This window comes from Eptatretus burgeri, chromosome 18, assembly GCF_056783735.1.
Source record: "Eptatretus burgeri isolate ZD-2024b chromosome 18, Ebu_testis_v1, whole genome shotgun sequence".
NCBI lineage: Eukaryota > Metazoa > Chordata > Myxini > Myxiniformes > Myxinidae > Eptatretus > Eptatretus burgeri.
Genome location: NC_140978.1, coordinates 46,628,824 through 46,642,389, shown reverse-complemented (window position 1 = coordinate 46,642,389; position 13,566 = coordinate 46,628,824). Strand labels below are relative to the sequence as shown.

Sequence of the window (13,566 nt, the reverse complement as noted above, 5' to 3'; positions counted from 1 at the left end):
GTATGTAACTTATTCAAGCAACTAATCTAATAATCAAAATACCAATTTCTGGGATTATTAAGAAATAATACATACCTATTTTTAGCAGCGTCTCGCGTTGCGAACGCTGCTCATAGAGAGCTCAGCATTGTTCTTCTGCTTCTTCTTCTTCTTCTTCTTGTGAAGACAAAACCTTAATCTCTCGGACTCGGCTCTTGTATATACAAGATCCGGATCTCCTTAAATACTGAGCACATGTACACATCCTCACATAGACGGTGCCTTTTGAGAGCGTCTATCATGAACTTTTAAATATATTCGGACATTTGCTTTAAAGTTTTGAAAAGTTCACGTTACTATTTAAAGATTATTCCATTTATCGTATTGTAATTTCGTAAATACATTATTTATTACGTAAATACATTATGACCGGTTTCGCTATTGGCTTAATAAAGGCACGTGACGAAATATCAGAAGTTGTTGTTGTTGTTAAAAAAAAAAAAATTAGCCGACAAAACCTTTAGGACGCTGCTCTTGGACACATTTGTCCTTGTTTTATTACTGCTCTATTCAGTGACTGTCAGATGCTGAAAAGCACTAAAAGAGAGAAGATTTATCGAACAAATTCTTGGACGCAAATTTTCAATCCAATCAATTCTGGGAGTTGCAAAGCTCTCTAAATTCTCCGAAACTGTTTTAACTGCCTTCTGAATTAATAAAATATTTTTTAAATACCTGGAAAAATATTTGAAAATTTTTTGAAGTAGATTAATTTTTTTTTTTATCAAATTCAAAAAAGTATGACGTGCAGTCGGACAAAAATGCAAAATTACTCTAAACCAAAGCCATGCATGTTTTAAATTTTATTTATACTATTATATCTATATCACTGTGCCCCATTTGCAAATAAATTTCAGTGAAAATAATCTGTTGCACAGAAGAATAAAAGAACGTTTCTTAAAAACGTGACGTGCAGTCGGACATTTGGGTTGGAAAGTTCGGGCAAGCCGCTGTAATTAAGTATCCACCCGGATCATCTCAATTTTTTTACATTGATTACACTGGTCAACAATTTTTTACTTTCTGAATGTTGTCTAGATTTCTACAAGTGAATTAGGGTATTCTGGCACTGCTGAATCAGGAAATGGCATCCGTTTCTCTCCATCAGGTCAGGTTTTTGTGCTAAGTTGATTTGAAAAAATCAGATCTTGTGACAAAATCAATTACATTTTTGTGGCATTATCAGCTGATTTTTGTCAACACATATCATCCTAAACATGTTTTTAAGAAAAAAAATGTTTTGCCAACAACATTTATTGATTACATGATAGAAACATCGATTACTGTCATCTGAATGGTGGGCATTGATAAAGGTAAGTACAAGTAAATTGCATGTTGCGTCACCACTGTTCAAACTTCAGGGCTTGAACTTCCGTTTCTTCGAACTCCTGGAATGTTCAGCGGCAGGGAGGTCTCTCTTCAGATTCCAACAGTAGTCAGCCATCATGACTGCGTCCCAGCGACCCTGATACCTGGTCTCCATCTCCTTCATGTCCTGATGGAATCTCTCCCCCTGCTCGTCACTCATTGAACCCAGGTTCTCAGGAAACCGGTTCATATGTGAAAATAGGTAGTGCATCTTGATGCTCATGTTGCAGCCCAGGTTTCTGAAAGCAGTCAGCATGTTGTTGACAAGTTCTGCGTAGTTTCTGGCCTTATTGTTGCCAAGAAAGTTCTTCACTACCAAAACAAATGTCTTCCACGCTTCCAGTTCCACTTCGTTCATTGAGTTTTTGAACTCTGGATCTCTGATGAGCTGACGGATCTGAGAACCATCAAAGATGCCAGCTTTCAACTTCTCCATGGTCAATCCTGGAAAAGCCTGGCACAAGTAAGTGAAGCAGTCACCATCTTTGTCCAGAGCCTTGGTGAACTGCTTGATTAAGCCGAGCTTGATGTGCAGCGGTGGGAAGAGTATTCTGTCTCTGTCCACCAGAGGGTCGTTGATGACGTTCCTTTCTTTGCATGGCACCAATTCCTCCCACACAGGCCAGTCCTTCTTCGTGTAATGCTGAGCACGGTCCCTACTATCCCACATGCACAGAAAACATGGGTACTTGGTGAAGCCAGACTGTTGTCCCAACAAAAATTCACCATCTTCAGGTCAACACAAATAAACCACTTATGCTGATCATAACCAATTTTCTCCAGCACGTACTTCACCGCTTCATACTTCTCCTTCAGTGTAGTCGAGTGAGCGATGGGTACAGAGGCAAACTGGTTGCCGTTGTGTAGCAGAACACATTTCAGTGATCGCTTGCTGCTGTCAATGAACAGTCTCCAATCTTTGGGTTCGTACTGTGGCACTCCAAGCTTGAGCAGAAGCGCATGTCATAAATTGGCGCATGTAGGTATTGTACATTCTTCAGAGTTCGTTATTTCAAGAAATACAACTTTTTTGTATCACATTATTACAAAATCTGCCCCATTAACTTTAGTTTTGATCCACGAACTTTATGCTTTGCCTCACCAATTTTTGGAAGATTTTGAGGTTTTATGACTTCAAACTGATCCCTTTTCGACATAATCACCCAGAACTATCGTACCTGAATACTTCTTGTCATTAAAATAATTATTTCCAATCAAAACAATTATTTGACATGACATTTTACCCCCACCAACTTCTTCTAAAATGCTCCACACATGCGTACATGTGAACAAAAATGTAAAAAACGACATGTGGCCATATCTCAAAAACTTGACCTGATTGAACAAAACTAATGTGAGTTTTGGATTCAGCGCATCAGATTCATCCTAAATCAGCTTAAAAAATGCAGACAACAAATTTGTTGTTGACCAGTGTTATTGGTAATAAGTTGAATAATTTAAGACACGTAAATACGAGTTATTGATAAAGTAGTCATTTTGTTAGGGGATTTCATAATCCCAGGCTCTAAAAGGGGAATAAAACAAGAAAAAATAAAAATATGCCAGAATGTGCATATATCATGCGAATCCACCACTGACCGACACAAATGCTGATTTTCTCACATGGTGGGTGACAACCTTTTGATAAGATGAGAAATTTAAAATAGAATGTTTTATATGTTGTATTTTTGCATGGTCTAATATATGTCACATTTTAGGGTGAAACAAAAAAAAGGCCAATACTGGGCATCTATATTCAATAAAAATCTTATGGATTCATTAATATACATCATAGACCCATGAACCTATATATTTTAAGGTCCTATGGAACACTGTCTGTGCAATGAACCAAATTTCATGACCAGTAGTAGTTTTTGTGACTTTCAAAAATGCCACTCAAGTCAGGGTATGCCCTAAAATAGGGGTGGTAACCACTTGCATGCGCTAGCCATATACATCATATTTATGTGTTTATTTCAATTGTAATGTGTTTATTTGTGGCTGCCGTTATTTCTCGGTATCTCGATGTGACACTTCCCATTGGCCCTTGGTTTCCACGATCGCCGTTTTAACTATCGTGGCATTTTCCAGGAACTCAACTGCTGCGACATTGGAGAGCATACTGTACTACCGATGATAATTAATGAAAAATATGTAAGACGAGTAAATTAGCCTTTTTTCCCCAACGCACAATTATTCACATAAAACAAGTGGTGACGATGCAGAATCAGGTGTGGTAATCGATGATTCTATAGTACAGGGAATCACTGAATGAGCCTAATCAAACTACAGTGAATGCAAATGGAGACATTACATCTCGAAAGGGCCTAGTTTGAAAAGCACGATCAGAACAAAAAAACAGACGAGCGGTAAAAAAACATCACAAAGCACACAAAGATAATTCCCATTACCTGAAGCTCAGGTGACTTCTGGCTGAGGTCGGCGAAGGTGTCTCCGAGCGTGCGCTGAGTCTGCACGACGAGCGAGAAGTGTCGTGTTAGCTCGTGTGCCAATCGCAACACATTCTCGTATTTGTGCTGCGTGTCACGCAGGATCTCGATCTGAGCCTCCAGTTGCAAGTCCACAGTTTTCGATCCACGGCCGAAACGCTCTGACAACACTTGCTTTGTGCACTGCGTATGAGAGAGATGGGTACATGGGAATACGAAGAAAAGGCAACACAAAGTGAGATAAGAGATGAAAACAAATATTGCACTTAACAAGGTCATCAGGATTGTTGTTATTTTCACATTTCTAACGAAGACCATCAAGGACACATGTGCATGATTCAAATGAGACCTGAACTTTTGTTTATCGATGGCAGAGTAATGCATGCTGGTTCATTTGAAGCCATTTGTCTTGCAATTATACCTTTTATGCTTTAATACACATATGCAAAATAAAGATTTGAGCAAGTGAGTAACATGTATGTGTATATATATATATATATATATATATATATATATATATATATATATATATATATATATATATATATATATATATATATATATATATAATCTATTGATGACCTGCAGAGCGTAGTGATGATTGCTCATCAGACATTGGTATTGAAGTTGATATGCATTTGTGTACGCACGCATGCACGCACACTATATCTTGGGCAACATTTCACCCGCTTCAGAGCAGAATTCTTCAGGCCAATAGACCCTAAGCCTCGGCACATGTCCGTTGTTTATTTCCAATGTGACTGCTCATTTCCGTTCACGTGTTGGTGCGTGAGATCAAATGGAGTGCTTTTTATTTTGCAAACCTTAAAGGTCCCATGACACTCAAAACTTTCTGGTCATTTATATATTAACTTGACCTTCCTCGTGAAGAAATCACCCGTTTCTTTTTCTACATCAAAAATGGGATAATTAGACCAATATTTCGAACATTTCTCGTGCTTTTCATAACTTGCTATGCCCCGCCCTCAAAAAGGTTGACTTCAGCGAACCGCAGGTCACGTGACCGTTCACGTCATCTCCAGAACGCGACTCGCACAAAGTGGATTGATTAGATGTCGCGCGCCATATAAAGTACGTACAAATGTATTGTGCACATGTGTTTGCTATCTCACTGATCGTCTTAATTCCTGTGATTGTTTCGCAGAAAATAAATTCTGCTTCTTCGCCATGTATGCACAACAATCACGAGGCAATTATTTATCCCTTTACTACCTTGTCGTAGTCGTGTACAAATCCAATACAGGGGGTCCTCGACTTACGACGGATTTCCGTTCCTACGACGCGTCGTAACGCGATTTTCCGCGCAAGTCGGAAGACACCTTTTAGTGTGGTCTGCCCGTATTTCCTCAAACAATCTTTTAGCCTTCTCCTGAATCAACATAAGGCTCATTGGGATACGCTGTTGATGGTGGTCTTCCAGCCAAAGCACTACCGTAAAATTCGGACAATTAGCCGCAACTTTTTCCCTCAACTTCGACCTCTGCGGCTAAAATAACGATGCGGCTTGTTTATGGATTTTTCCGATGTTGCAGGTTTTCCCGATGACGAGTTCAGGCCAAATCAAGTTGTTGTCGTCAGTCTCCAGTCTATATTTAGATTCACATTAGGTTTCAAGACTGTTTTTGACTTTTCGTGAATTCAAAATTCACTGTAAAAGTCCTTTTCCTGCAGAAAGTCAATTAATTTTTCTGACTCATCGCAGAGAGGTTATTCTTCTTACTTGGATCGATGTCGTTATTTATCTATATGGTATTTATATTTACGTTTATTACCTTGCATTGTTAACCAAAACTTGAAAAATGTAGAATGAGCGAGGGAAACCACAGCTGAGCAAGAAAAAGTTCAATCCACACTCCAAGTGTCTTCCCTGATCGCCACGGCCGTTTGTGTGTTTCCCTGCTTTTTTCAGTGATGAGTTTGCGACCTCAGAATATATTGAGAGATATTGATTTGGTAAGAGTACGGTATGAAGAAACAAGAGGTCAACACGAGGAATTCAAAACGCACAGAGGGGCAAACTTTCTCGCTGCAAAAAGTCAACAAAGGCTTTCAGAGGTAGGAAATGTCAATGGCATGGATGGTCGGGCTGTTTCTACTGTTCAGATTAGACTCAAAGCAAGATCAATCACTTTTTGTGGCTAATTAATTTTCGGACATTTTTGCGCTTTGTTTTTTTCTTAATTTATGGGAGATGCGTCGTAACCACGAAACGTTGTACGTTGAGACAGTCGTAACCTGAGGATTGCCTATACATGTATGCACAATAAAGGGCTATACCATGTCCACAAAATATAAAATGTGACTGTTGAACATTTCCATTAAAAAGAAACTTACAGGGACATACAAGTAAAATACGAAAGATTAATATTGCATCATTTCAAGGCGCAAGGAGATAATTTTAAAATCAAACAATGTGAAAAATCTGCACCCACATTTTGCAGATTATTGAATAATTGTGTGTTGAAACCAGCCTGCTGGGAGAGGGACGATTCCACATACATGCAAGCCAGGTATGGCTGCACTCGACATACATGGGTTTATTCTAAAGTGAAGGTACTGCTTCCATTGGCTTGCTATTCATTAACATTTAGCCAAAATGCTGTAATAAATGAACAGGGAAAAATATGTTGGCACAACTATGAAAGACAAATTTATCTGTCCTATTACACGGCCTCATAGCCTCGGGACTCTTACGCATTGACTTATACATTGTGTGCATGCGAATACAAGTTACTTGTCAACTCTAGAGTCTAGACTAGTCCGATAAATCCGTAGTCCGTCCGACTCGTCCGATAAATCTGACGTGCTGTAGCTTTCTTTTATTATTCTCTTTTCTTCATTGTTTTCCACTGGCGCTACATGATGACAGTAGAAATAAAATAAATATAAATGCAACAGAACGTCAGATTTATCTGACTACTCGAGACAATTGTGTCACAAGGTGTGTTCTGCACACAAGTTTTCATCGTATCCGGACAGCGAGATTGCTTTGTTTTATGCGCGGAGAGATATGGCCGATGACATGGGCTGGCCTTGCTTACGATTCATTCACCGCGGTGCAACAAGTCCGCTGCGCTGGTCACATCACCTCACAAAAATATTTCTGATATCGAGCAGTATGCAAGTCGAATTTACATTATTGAATTACGAATAGGATTTAGTCTAACCAGTTGTTATTGCCAAGTGTTTCTTCGATGTCCTTCCGATCATCATGAACGCCGGGAATTTCATTGCCATTTTCCTCTGCTTGTCCTGCTTCGGGCTCGAACTGGTAAGGCCATATTTCATTTCCAGCTGCCTGAACTTCACCTCCCACGACTACGTTATCCGACAATTCTCTATTTGATTCAAACCAAAATCCTTCATTTCTCTCGCACTCACTGTCGCTACCAGACAAATGAAGGTCCATGTCATCCGTTATTAAAAACCAAATGTTTGATTTTTTTTAAAGCAGAAATGAACGAAGAGATTGAGTCGACAAATTGAATGTGGAAACACACAGGAAGCCAATGGAATCTCATAGACCACCAACCCGAGTAATTTACGTGCAGCCTTTGTCGTTCTGGAGATGATGTCATGTGGGTAACGCCCCTTTCAGTAGATTTCAGCAGAATTTTTAGGGGCGTTCCCGAAGAGGTTTGTTTTTTTATTTTACATTTTACAGAACGAGTATTGTGAAAAACTGTCAGATCTGAAATCACGATGAAAAACTCCTATAGGACATGTATATGCAATTTCAGTACTTTTGGGTGTCATGGGACCTTTAAGCAAATATCCATAAAATTACATCATCGATGGGCTGCTCTGTTCTTTTATTTGTTTTTACTTACACGTGATCGGGTGTTGGATGTGTGTGGGTGAGTATGTGTGCGTGCTTGTTGTTCTTTTAGTGTTTTTGAAGCATGAACATTCCTGGTTTCATGTCCAGGTTGGATGTGATGAGATGTGGGTTGTGCAATTGTTGTGGTTCCCATTGGGTGTTGTACACACGTGGATGTGGTGGTTGAGATCGAGCGAGCAACGTCATGAATGAACAAGGACATGGATACAGCCTAACGTCCAACAAATGAACTTCCAGAGAGACAGGAAGGGTGACACATCTACTTTACATGGATGATCGAAAATTTTGTTAGTTGTGATACTGACAGAACCACGCCGAGGGAATCGCCATGGAAGCTTGAAGACATCGAAGCCTGAAGAGTGCTCCAAGCAAGCCCTCCAAAGAAAAGGTTGAAGAAACTTTTGAAAATGAAACGTTTAATTTTTACCCTTGCTGAAGGAGGGGGTATTACATTTGGGTCCGTTTATTTGTTTGTCTGTTTGTCCACACAGAACTTTCGTGTTATTCTCTGAAACTACTGGTCGGATTGAGCCAAAATTTTCACCATTGTTGCGACTACTCGTGGAGAATGTTTTAATGATAATTATGATATCATAGGTCATGGGGTGTTGCAGCCATATTGGAAAAACAGAAAAATTTTGGACCTCTATATCTCTGAAACCGCACCAAGGAAAAAAATTGAAACGGCACATAGCAAGTACTCCTCATGGGGAATGAGGGTGATTTTTTTTAATGACATCATAATTGCATAGGCAGAATGCTACATCCAATCAGAATGAAAAATTTTGAGGGTCATCTAGGGATAAAATGGGACACAGAAAAAGAATTGATGATTTCATTGGTCAGGTGATTCGGGAGCCATATTCTTTGTTTTTTAACCTTCAAAACCTTCCCTGAAGTAGCTGAACAGATTGAAGTGTAACTTTACACGTATGACCACCTGTCCACGAGGGAAAAAAGGTTCACACATGTCATAGGTCACATGGTTTGGCCTAAAACCTACAAAAATACACCACTCAAAAGAAGTCCTGGTGAAAGTCTGCAATCTTTGATTGCTCTTTTTCTTGTTTTTATATGTATCTATCTATGTCAAAGTGGTTGGTCATATAATGAAAGAAGATCATACAAAGGGGGAAATGTCATGTAAAATTGCACATTTTCAGCGAGTGAGCCATCACCCGAGAGACCTCATGACAATGTACGGCCAAACACAGGCGAGTAGGGCCTGAACTTTGCTGAAGTCGATCGATAAATTCAGTGATAGTGCGAATACTTTTGCCGTGTGCAGCCATGGCTTGGAAACAAACCAGGCAGCTTGTTTACCACTCACCAAGTGGCTTAAGCACCCAAGCAAGCACTCCAACAAAATGGTTGATAAGGAACGGCTGGCTTGGCAAGTGATTCGGGATCGCCGATTAATCATATAAACACGATGCACTCGGACACGACCGAAATGTCAAGCAATGTCCGAATTGGAGAAATGAACACTTTTTTTTCTTTCTTTTTTAGCAGTTGGAACAACTGTTGAAGTCAATTAAGAAGTTTAAATTTTGAAGTTCAGCTGAGATCAAGAGATTCGGGAGATTATGGCATGTGCGGAAATTAAATAAAGCCACAAACACAGATGTCTTCGGGCATTCATAAGCATTTCAATGTATCTAGCAATTCGTAGGGATGTAGATGAGGCATTTGATAGCATGAATAACTTTCAAAAAAGTGAAGGGAAAAATAAATAAATAAAAACTCGTTAAACCATTGTGGCCTGTTCCAAATCAATGCATTGTTGAGCAGGTCAAAAAAAGAAGGGTGAATTAAGACCCCAGCAAGGAACAGCAGGGTGACCAAGGATGTGCCTAATAAAGTAGATAATTAAATAATGCTGTTAATTATCTTCAAAATGGGTGTTTTAATTAACTCAAACACTCAATATTCACTCCTGCACTTCCGTGGAGTTCCCTTGGGATACATGCAAAATTTTAGGCTGCAAGGTTTCATGGTTTTGGAGTAGATGCACAAACACGGACTGACTGACAGACACACACACACACTGACATTTATTATTTTCGATGTAACTAATGAGGGCAGCAGCAGAATGAATTCGGAAGTGTTGGCAGAATGAATTCCAGAAACTTTTTGTCTGCAAATGTACAAGAAAATCTCCCCCCAAACTCAATGGGTGGTGCTTCACCATGCATCAACACGATGACCCAAACCATACTGCCAACGCAACCAAGGAGTTCATCAAGAGGAAAAAGTGGAAGGTTTTAGACTGGCCAAGTCAATCTCCTGACTTAAATCCAATGGAGCACGGCATTTCACCTGCTGAAGAGGAGACTAAAGTCAGAAACCCCCCAAAACAAACACCTGAAAATGGCTGCAATAAAAACTTAGTCAAGCATCTCAAAGGAAGGTACCAAGTAAGAGTTTGGTGACGTCGATGGGTCACAGGCTCGATGCAGTTATTGCTGACATGGGATATGCAACCACATACGAAATATTACACAGTACTACTTTAATTTACATTCAGTTAATCTGTTCCAATACTTGTGCTCACCTAAAATGGGGGCCCTGAACAGGAAAAGTGTGATTGTTCGACAATGGTAAAAGCATAGAAATACCAACAAATAAATCCTGACTCTGTACTCCTGCCTCATATATTCATGTGTTGATGTCAAATCCTAATTTATTGAGTAAATACCAATCATAATAAAATAATAAGAATTTGAGGGCACTGTATGTCAATAATTTTTCCAAATGAACATTTTTATTCATAAATCAAGAGATCAAACGAAACATTCCTATCCAGGTTCCTCCTGATGACTCCAACTTTGCTCTTTACTTATTCGGGTTCCTTCTTGGTCTTCCGTTTCATTATGTTTGTGCCATATCCTCATGCTGTGTGGACTGTGCTTCTCCACTGACAGACCTCTGTCTGTACATGTTGCTGCGTTTGAGCCTCGGGAATCACTGCTGAAATCTATCGGTCCGGGTTCGAACAGACATCCTTGTTCCTTTCACACTTCTCTTTATTCATTCCAATTCTTGCTTTTTATTTTCTTTTGTCTCTTTTACTCTTTATGTCTCTCTTTATCTATCTGTCTTGAAACAGTAAATTATTGCAGAAATTTGGCTGCAGGGCTTACTTGGCTGCACATTTGAGGGCAGTGGAAGCGGCTGAAACCAGAATCCTATCCAGGTTCCTTCTGATAACTAGTGCAGTGTTTAGTCTTCCGTTTGATGATAGTTCAAGGAGATTTCCATGGTGGGAATACCGATAAAAATGATGCACAAATCAAAATTCACTGGTTGTAAAAGTATTCATCCCCTCAGGTCAGTACGTGGTGGAAGAATCTTTCACAGCAATGACTGTACAAAGCTGGTAGAGATCTACCAACAGACTCGTAGCAGTGACATGGTGAAATCTTTGTCCTTTCTTCACATGAAAATTTCTCTAGGTCTGCCAAGTTTGATGGGGATCGTCGATGGACTGCAATCTTCACATCTCACCATTAATGTTAAATTGGGTTCAAGTCAGGACTTTCACTGGGCCACTCAATAACATTTATTTCTCCTTATTCAGCCACTCCAGTGTGGCTTTAGCTGTTCTTCAGATCATTGTCCTGATGAAATGTGACTCTCTTACCCAGGTTCAGATTCATAGCTGGCTCAAGCAGGTTTTCATCAAGGATTCACCTGTACCTTGCACTGTACATTGTCCCTTCTACCCTGACAAACTTGCCAGTCCCTGCTGATGAAAAGCAGCCCTATAACATGATGCTATGACCACCATGTTTGACAGGAGGCATGTTGTTGACTGGGTGATATGCAGTGCTAGGATTGCACCAGATGTAACACTGTGAATTTGACCAAAAAGTTCAATTATTGTCTCTGTCTGACCACAAAATGTTTCTCCACATGCCTGCAGGATCTTCAAGATGTTTTTTCACAAACTCCATACGAGCTTTTAGGAGAGTCTTTTTCAGTAATGGCTTCTTTCTTACCACCTGTCCATGGAGGCCAGCTTTGTGAAGGGACTAGGATATTGATGGTTAATGAACTCTGTCCCCAATCTCAGACATAGAGCTTTGCAGATCTTTCAAAGTCATTGTTGGATTTAGAGTGACATCACAAACCAGTTTCCTGCTTGTCTGACTGCTGAGTTTGGATGGGTGATCTGATCTTGGTAGAATCTGGGTGGTAAGATACGTCTTCCACTCCTTAATGGTGGATTTGATGGGTGACCTGATCTGGGTGGAGTCTGGTTGATATGATGTCTTCCACTCCTGTATGATGGATTTGACGGGTGACCTGATCTGGATAGAATCTGGGTGGTGTGATGTCTTCCACTACTTAATGATGGATTTCACCATACTCAAAGGGGTAATGAGTGACTTTTAAATCTTCTAATAACCCTCTCCTGAACGATGCTTCTCCGCCACTTCATGTCTGGACTTCGTTGGAAAGCTCCTTGGTCTTCATGTTTTCCTTGTTAGTTGATCATGTGGGTTTCACCATAAAACTCCCCAGAAAAGTGGGGAGGTTAATTTTTAATTTAAACCACTCGTTACATAGAGGTGAAAACCTATTACACTTATTTTTTAACCTTTCAAAAAATAATTTACTCCTGAAGTGATTTAGGGTCAATTAGAGAAACGGTTTGAACACTTGTGTAACTAAACTGAGAATCATCTGATTTTTCCCCTGTTGATTGAACTTATTCATATTTTATCGGAATTTTTTTCACCTTTTTCACTTTGCAGTACTTTGTGAAGATTCTCCATGTCGAGTTTGATTTGAAAGGATCATGAAATAAGCTCAGGTGGCATCAAAATGTGAAAACTTTGGAGGGGAGATGGGGGGGGATACTTTTGCAGGCCACGGTATTACCTCCACGACTGAGCCAGGGTGGAGGTTATGTTTTCACAAGTCTCTCTATCTGTCTGTCATCAGGATGGATTCGGACAAATATTGGTGGACAGGTTGAGTGCGTGACAATGATGAATTCATTTGACTGTTGAAGATCCGGATACGAGAATTTTTTTGATTTCTTAAGCGATTCAGATTCTTTACCATCAAGAGATGGAGCCACAATGATATATGTACAGGTGACACTGCAGAACATTTGAATAAAGGAAAAACGAGATTTTCCTCATTGGGCTCCCCTGTAAAAAAATTTTTAAAAGATGTCAAAACATGCATTTTGGCGTTGATCCTGTCCATATTATGACAAAAAAAAATTAAAGTGATATTTGGAGAAGAATATATATTTTTAATTTCATCTGAACCTTCATTGCTGGAGTTTGGTGTTGGCTTAACGGTTAGAGTGGCTGACTTAATATTGTGACATCCACGGGACTTAAACAGTCCCGCCAACGTAGAATGAGCCGAAACGATGGAGGCGGTTTATTTATTTACAACCCAAACATGGCGGTTCTAATCGCTCTACCGCAAACGGGACGAGGAAGTTGGCACGAGTCGCTTTTCACTGAGTTGATGATGTTTATTTGTTTTTATTATTAACCAGAAATAACAAGACTCGGCAAGAAGAGGGATCCGGGGCGATTCGACGGGATGGTGTGGGATCGGGCGTGGGGAAAACACAGACAATTCCAATGAATATACAAATCTCAAACCCTCTAAGGCGCCAAGTACACACACACACACACACACACACACACACACACACACACACACACACACACACACACACACACACACACACACACACACACACACACACACACACAGTAGCTATTTCTGGTGGTCAGGCTGGACCGTGGTGTGAATGCAACTGTCCCTGGATTGGCGTCGGACGAGCTGGCCTTGCTCTCGTCAGGGGGGCAGGAG

The 13,566-nt window shown here is 40.0% G+C and overlaps 1 protein-coding gene across 1 annotated transcript in view; it reads right to left on the bottom strand.

Moving 5' to 3' along the window:
- ARFIP1 (ARF interacting protein 1) overlaps positions 1-13,566 on the bottom strand; it is a 125,616-nt gene that overhangs the window by 48,553 nt on the left and 63,497 nt on the right. Inside the window, 1 exon segment of the mRNA XM_085864158.1 lies at positions 3,819-4,040. Coding sequence (XP_085720284.1) covers positions 3,819-4,040 — 222 coding nt within the window.